Genomic DNA, 7473 nt, shown 5'->3' on the forward strand with positions numbered 1-7473 from the left:
TAGGGGGCTTCAAAGTTTGAGATTAGACTTCGGTTGTTACTTGGATTGTCTTGCCGTCAACTCCATTTAAGACTACTAGTTTAACATCCTTGAACAGATGAACTAGCACCACACCACTTGATTGCTAAGAGCCTTGAAACAATGGAAAACTTTTAAACTAAGCAAAAGGGAACTCAGACCCACGCAGACAGTGTCTCCCACATGCAGCATGTGGGATTGAGATTTGTCATTTTGGAGGGTTTAAACCAAGAAACTAATATGTTCTGGCTAGCTACTAAACTGGCATAATGTATGGAGTTTGCACATAACCCTAGGAGATCGCGTGGGATAGTTAGAGTGAGTTGAAGTAGAGATTGGGACCCTTGATGTCCTAACAAGATCCAACATCTATGTAAACAAATATACCTCTCCACCAGGGGGCTCCCAAAGCACAAAACTTTGCTTTAGCCCATGCATGAAAACGAGTTAATGCTTTAGAAGACATGGAATTGGAAGAAATAAAAAGCCTCGGATTAGCACAATTGCCTTGTTTCTCTTGGGCATAAGTCTAGATTGAGTCAAAAAGAGCATCAAAATTACCATGGCAGACCAGCACAGGGACTGGTAAAAAGCAGCAAACAAGGTTTTCTCTAGGAGATACATTGCTTCCAAAGCTAAACCCTATACATAAAATCTCTCAAACCCAAAAAAATCACACGTAAATTAAACTTAAACAAACTCTTTTTATCTCTGTTTCTTCCGGTAACTAACTCTTTAATGAGAACAGAACACCAAATGTAGGAATTAGTACTGCCTTGGGTACATGTTAGAAGAAATCAGACCCAACTTTACAGACCGAAGGCAGGAAGAGGATCTCCTTGCTGTCAATGCACAAAAACAGAAGCAACATATTTTTTTTTTGGGTGTGACTTGGGTACTAGTAATGTGAGCAGGTGACTGAGTATAACTGGCTCTTGCCTTCACGTCCCAAAACCAGAAGCTTAATTGGCTGGTCCTCGAGTGTTTTTGGGGTCAGTAAAAAAAGATTAAAAAAGGCTAGAGAGATAGGGGCGGTCTTAAGTCTTAACTCCCTAAAACACCTTACACTTTATTCTCTCTTCAAGATCGATGCTTTGCCTGTCTACCCAGAAGAAACGAGTTTTTTTTTTTTTTTTTGCTTGTTATATTGAAAAGAAAAAACACTATATTTCTATCTCTATCTCTCCCTACTCTCTACATTGTCTTGTAGTCTTATAGTCTCATAGTCTTTCTTCCACGCATCACTTCTCTCTTTCTCTTTCTCTTTCTCTTTCTCTCTCTTTACTTGTTTCTTCTGTTGGTTTCTGTTTTAATTGCTTCTCCTTCAGTTTCTATTTCTTTTCCTCTGGGGCTTGACATAGAAGAGAAAACTGGATTCTTATTCACTTTTGCGTAGAAGATGCAGAGGAGCTGGGGCTTTTCTTGTTGACTCTTATGTAGTTCTCTTCATTAACCAGAGGAACAGAGCGTTGTCCTTTTTTCTCTTCTTCTCCTTTAAGAAATCACTGAACTTCTGTCTTTATTTGAAAAACAAGAGCTTGGACTTGTTCTTGGATTGTTCAAGAAAAATAAAATCGTGTTTCAAGATTCTTTGAATTTCTTGAGATTCTATTTTTTTCAACGTTCACATTCTGTTCTACGCAAACCCAGAAATATAAAGCCACGGTTTAACAAAGAGGGACTTAAATTTTGCCAGTGTTGCAATATAATCTGGAGAGCTATATGAATTTGTGAAACAATGAGAGATGAGAACCCGAAAAAGAGCAAGGTTTGTGAAAATGCCAATAAGAAAATCCTTGAATCTTTTTTAATGCATTTATGCTCTCTCTAATTGCCAACTTAATTTGTGTGTGTGTTATTGGTGAAGCTTTCATGGCCTAAGACACTGGTCAAGAAGTGGTTCAATATCAAGAGCAAAGCTGAGGAATTTCAAGCTGATGATGTCCTTTATGGAGGTGATTATTGGTCTTTTATCTTATTATTGGATTTGGGGAATCTTGGCCCTTTCCGTCCAAGAAACTTGTTGCTGAGTTGGATTTGGATTCTTCTAGACCCTGAATACTTAGCATTATTTCTGTTCCTGCATCACTATCTGTTTTTTGCAATAAAAATGTTTTTGGATTAATGGGGTCCTGCTATTTCCATCTGCAGTTCAAGATCTGCCAATTTGTTCCTTTCCTCTTCGAATTTAAAAAATGTTTTGTTTTTCTTCATAGCAAAGAGTATTCATATTTGTGCTGTTTGAATATGTTTGATTGATGCATTTGGCAGTGGAAAGAGCACAGCTTTAACTACTTTATTGCATTTCTTTTTCAGGTGGTGGCGAGGATTGGAGGCACAGCTTCTCAGAGAGAGAAGCACGCACCATCAAGAAAAGCAAAACAGGTTCAGTATCAGAAACCTCCCAGTATTGGTCTGAACCACGGCACTCTTTTAACCTCCAAAGTTTTGATTAAAGGAATAATGATAATTATTAGTGTGTCGTACCTTTTCATTTATCTTTCCCCTTTGTTTTTTCAAATGTTCTTCTCAAACCCCCTCACTTCGAAGCGCAGAGAGATCGTCCAAGAGGCACTCTGATCGAGTTCAGCGAAGCAAAATAGACCTTGATGCTGCACAAGTTACAGATGTGAACCAATATAGGCATGGCCAATTCTTAACCATGGCGTTGCCTTGATTTGATTCCTGCTAAGATTTGTTTTTTATCGTGTTTCAATTACCATGTGAGTGCAGGATATTTGTAGCAACATGGAATGTAGCTGGAAAATCTCCTCCAAGTCATTTGAACCTTGAGGATTGGCTTCACACTTCACCCCCTGCTGATATTTATGTTCTTGGGTTTGTCAAATAACCAATTCTTTTTTGTCTCATCTGTTTAAGGCAACCAGCTTTGTTGTAATACTAAGCTAATCTATTTGATCTCATCGGTTCCAGGTTTCAAGAAATTGTGCCTTTGAATGCTGGAAATGTTTTGGGCACAGAAGACAATGGACCGGCCAAAAAATGGCTAGCTCTTATTAGAAAGACTCTAAATAGTCTTCCTGGCAGCAGTTGTGGTTACCATACTCCTTCACCAATCTCTGACCCCATTGTAGAATTGGATGCAGACTTTGAGGGATCAACGAGGCAGAAAGCCTCATCATTCTTCCATCGCCGTTCCTTTCAGTCCCTGAGCCGCAGCATGAGAATGGATGGTGACATGGAGATGGCACAACCTAGACTTGATCGACGTTTTAGTGTCTGTGACAGGGTTATCCTTGGGAATAGACCAAGTGATTATGATCCTAATTTCAAATGGGGTTCCTCTGATGATGACAATGGACCAGGGGATTCACCAGGTGCTACTCAATACGCACCTATTGAGTACAGTGGATCCTTGTCAATGGAGGATAGAGAAAGACAAATAGGTCAGTCAAGATACTGTTTGGTGGCCAGTAAACAAATGGTTGGGATATTTCTAACAGTATGGGTAAAGAGCGATCTCAGAGATGACATTCGCAACCTCAAAGTGTCTTGTGTGGGCAGAGGATTGATGGGATATCTTGGAAACAAGGTACATTTTCCTTCCTATGAATTTGAGAGCAAAATTGTGATGAACTAGGGGGCAAAAAACCATTCTTATTCTCTCGGGGTTTTCCAGGGCTCAATTTCAATTAGCATGTCATTGCACCAAACAAGCTTTTGCTTCATCTGTAGTCATTTGACATCTGGGCAGAAGGAGGGAGACGAGCTGCGAAGAAACTCTGACGTTATGGAGATCCTTAGGAAGACTAGGTTTCCTAGAGTTCATGATAGGGGAGACAAATACTCCCCTCAAACAATTTTAGAGCATGAGTAAGGCATTTTCTAAGACATTTCCTCTTTATTTTTTATCCAATAAACATACCGTGTCTCAATCTTCTTTGTCTTGGCAGTCGAGTTATTTGGGTAGGTGATTTGAATTACCGGGTTGCCTTGTCTTATTATGCTGTGAAAACGCTTGTCGAGATGCACAACTGGAGAGCATTGCTAGAGAATGACCAGGCATGCACCTAAAATCTTAGATATTCTTCTGATGCATATACAATTATGTGCTGTTTTATTCCCCACTTGGAAAGGGTTTTGTGGTTCTTCGATGAGAGCTGCACAATCTAACCACATTTGATAATTCTTACTTTCAGCTTCGGATAGAGCAGAGACGAGGGCGGGTATTTGATGGATGGAGTGAAGGGAAGATTTATTTCCCTCCTACATACAAGTATTCCAATAACTCAGATAGATATGCAGGGGATGATAGGCACCTAAAGGAGAAACGAAGAACTCCCGCATGGTAATCTCCATTCCCCCCCTCTTCTTCAGAATAAGGAAAAAAAGGGGAGAGAATTTTCATTCAGAGAAAATTGTGAAAAGAAATTATTTTTTGGTACAGAGAAAATTTAAACAAACTGTGTAACATCTTCATGGGACTATGTGAATGGAATATGCTTGAGTTTCATGACATACAAATAATCAGGCTATGTACAAATGTAGGTGTGATCGTATACTGTGGTATGGAAAGGGCCTCCATCAGTTATCTTATGTACGTGGGGAGTCAAGGTTCTCAGATCACAGACCAGTTTATGGTGTATTTTTAGCTGAGGTTGAATCTATAAATCGTGGCCGAATCAAGAGAAGCACGAGTTGTTCCAATTCTAGAATTGAGGTAGAAGAGCTGTTGCCATACTCACATGGATACACCGAACTCAGTTTCTTTTGAGGATGGACACGCAAATCACCAACATTGCTTGCTAGTGTGTTCAAGTAAAACAGGGTTGACTGCACTGTGTCCCAGGTAACCTGACACAACCAGTTGGTATCTAGCTTATTCTTGCAGATTCACCTTTTTTTCAAGAATTGTTTCACCTTATAATTTACCTTAGATTTCATGCTCTATTTGCTGGACTGCGTCTTCATGCTAGCTAGATGTTTTGTATAACCCTAATGTTGTCCTCAGTTAGCCAGGTAAGTTCTTGTCATATATGTTGTCATAATTTCTTGTCTTGTCCTCATGAAAAGAACGCAAAGCTTCTGATATTAACTTGAAAACGTGTGATTATTAGGGGACTCTATGCCATCTTCCTATTTACAACTTTGAAGTATTAAAGTTAGCGTCTCTAGGGCAAACTGAATGCTGATATTTTTCCTATAAAAATATGGATTAGTTGAACGCAACCAAGATGAATAGAGAATGTACCGTGCATAACTTTTGAAAGCACTTTTGCAGACCTTGTCTTCTTTTGGACTACAGTTTTTGGTTGAAAACGCCCTCTTGCTTCTTGTTATTCTTATTAATGATTCGGTCTCTTATTTTGCTGTAGGTGGGCGCTGCTCTACTATTTGACTCCACCTCAGCAGTGATGGAGACATTCTGTTGCCTACAACCCAAATGGAGGTCGGTCCTTCACTTTCAGTCTGATTATACTTCTTGTTCCTCAACTTATTAGTCTAATTCTCAGCATGCCTTTTTCCTCATGTCAATAGGCGCGAATTTTGTATATATTGTCGAAAACCTCCATCACCACTAAATGTCCTAATTGGAAAATGCAACCATTGCTAGCTCAAAACAATATATTGTGCTTCTTATCATATTATAAGGTAAACAAAAGCTAATCTGTTTATGATTTGGTACTCTATTTTATTAATATTTTGTACACCACCCAGACTTTGAACTTCAAAATAGAACTAGAAACATGTCGAGTACTTGAGTAATTTTTCCTTACAATTTTTGCAGGAGCACAGAGCACTTGCTGTGTCCAGGAGCTGTTCAGAGATCTAATTTGCTGACAATTCTTTAATTAAAAAGAAAAGAGAGCGTAAATGAAATCAAGGGAAATATCCGACACCAAAAGAAGATAGGAGAATGAACAGTCGTTTGTAAATGTTTTTTTTTTTTTTCTTTCCATCTTGCTTTCTATACTACTTCGGGGAGATGGTAAAAGAAGTGGGAATGTGATGCATACTCATTGCAAATGTGCTTAAAAGAGAGGTATAACTTCTGAGTTATATGAGGCTTCCTTTTCTGTTGCTGCTAATGATTTTACTGAAAAAGAAAAGTAACTCGCTCTGATCATCTCATTGTTACTTTATCTTTCCCCTCATCACTAGCTGAAAATTAAACAGGACAATGAAATGAAAGAGAGTAGAAAAGCACAGGCTTTGTGCTTTCTTATAGGCATGTCAGGTTGGTTATCAGCAAGTCATCATCATGTACGCAGGTTTTAACTTTACTATTTTCTCCGGTCACTATTCCTCTTTCAAGAAGTGCTGTAAAGCTTTTCTATGGACAAAATCGCCCCCGTCAATCCCCAACATGAAGCAGTGCTCCCTGTTTTGCTTTCGAGAGCTTATGCTCTAGCTATAGGTGTAGTAGTCACTCGGAAGTGTGGGGTGTCAAGCGTGTTCGCACCCTATCTTACTCAAGTCGGGACTCAAATCTAATGCGTTGGTAACTAATCTTCACTGGATTGCCAGAAGTTGGTGCAGCTTACTGGTCTGTCTGTCCTAGATTGCCAGAAGCAAGAAATTTATGGAACAGATGTTACGTAATCACTCCAGTTAGTTTCCAAAACGTACCCCCTCACGCATTATCAGGCAACACTTTGTTCAATCAAACCAAACTAAACAAGGTGCAGTATCGTGATGTCTTTGGACCTACAACGCCAATCCTTGTTTCATTCCACCTACCAGTATGAGCAGAGGACTAAGGTGCCACCGCCCATGTTTCTTCTTTTGATCCTCCAAGAATGCCCGCATCGAAGCCTACTCTATCAAAATTTTAGCTCAATCACCAAGAATTAGCTAATCCAAGTCATCGAATATTCCCTGCAATAACTTTTAATGATTTTTGCGTGCATGAACCAGGGAGGAAAAGCATAGTCTTCAATGTTTTTATTATTTTATTTTATACAATCAGGAAGAGCGAGTTTTTGAAATGGTCGACTGGCACAGGTCACTTCAAATCGAGGAATAGCACATCAAAAGCAATGATAACTCGAGTTGTTTTTCTAATGCAGCACGGTGATTTTCTTGCCAAAGCAAAGACGAGTGAAAAGGGTTGAAAGTTAAATAAAGGAATGCACAGAACCAAAGGGTCTTTTGATATTTGTTCTTAGGACAAGTCACCGTCTCTCTATCCCACGCTGTTTTCTGTGCCCTCTTCCCCTTCCTTTTCTCATCCCATTCTCTATCTCGGAGCGTTGCTTTCCCTCTTCCCGTCCTTGGCTTAACTATATCGGAACCATCTGTGCTCCATTGGCACTCCCGTCTGTCGTTGCTGATGGCGATTCCATTGCTTTTTTAATACTGTTATCACTTTCTTCTAAGATGTTGAAGACGATAAGATCCAAAAATGTTAACAGAAGGTCCCAAATCTATCTGTAAGAGCAAAGAGGAAAAAGATCAATTTTCAATCGAGGGTTTCTTTTCCAGATGCTGTCT

General features: G+C 39.4%; 1 protein-coding gene across 4 annotated transcripts; it reads left to right on the forward strand.

The window, feature by feature from the left end:
• The first annotated feature begins 957 nt into the window (after window positions 1-957).
• On the forward strand, window positions 958-6039 carry LOC118049348 (type I inositol polyphosphate 5-phosphatase 4). 4 transcript variants are annotated; one of them, XM_035059330.2, is made up of 13 exons: window positions 958-1786; window positions 1886-1973; window positions 2335-2431; window positions 2574-2661; window positions 2752-2856; window positions 2953-3571; window positions 3734-3852; window positions 3933-4041; window positions 4179-4327; window positions 4528-4828; window positions 5355-5428; window positions 5518-5631; window positions 5768-6039. In XM_035059330.2, the coding sequence occupies exons 1-10, from the start codon at window positions 1764-1766 to the stop codon at window positions 4751-4753; spliced, it is 1623 nt and encodes a 540-aa protein (XP_034915221.1). In that variant the 5' UTR covers window positions 958-1763; the 3' UTR covers window positions 4754-4828; window positions 5355-5428; window positions 5518-5631; window positions 5768-6039. The 4 variants fall into 4 exon arrangements, with proteins under 4 accessions (XP_034915221.1, XP_034915218.1, XP_034915219.1 ...); XM_035059327.2 differs by having other exon boundaries at window positions 961-1786; window positions 3659-3852; XM_035059329.2 differs by having other exon boundaries at window positions 963-1786; window positions 2335-2403; window positions 3659-3852.
• The last annotated feature ends 1434 nt before the right edge of the window (window positions 6040-7473 follow it).

The sequence above is a fragment of the Populus alba genome, chromosome 2 (genome assembly GCF_005239225.2).
Source record: "Populus alba chromosome 2, ASM523922v2, whole genome shotgun sequence".
NCBI classification, from domain to species: domain Eukaryota; kingdom Viridiplantae; phylum Streptophyta; class Magnoliopsida; order Malpighiales; family Salicaceae; genus Populus; species Populus alba.

Coding starts and splice junctions, on each gene's coding strand:
- LOC118049348 (XM_035059327.2), top strand. CDS start 1,764: ATGAGAACCCGAAAAAGAGCAAG. Junction 4,042..4,178: donor CATTGCTAGAGAATGACCAG/GCATGCACCTAA, acceptor TCTTACTTTCAG/CTTCGGATAGAGCAGAGACG. Junction 4,328..4,527: donor AAACGAAGAACTCCCGCATG/GTAATCTCCATT, acceptor GTACAAATGTAG/GTGTGATCGTATACTGTGGT.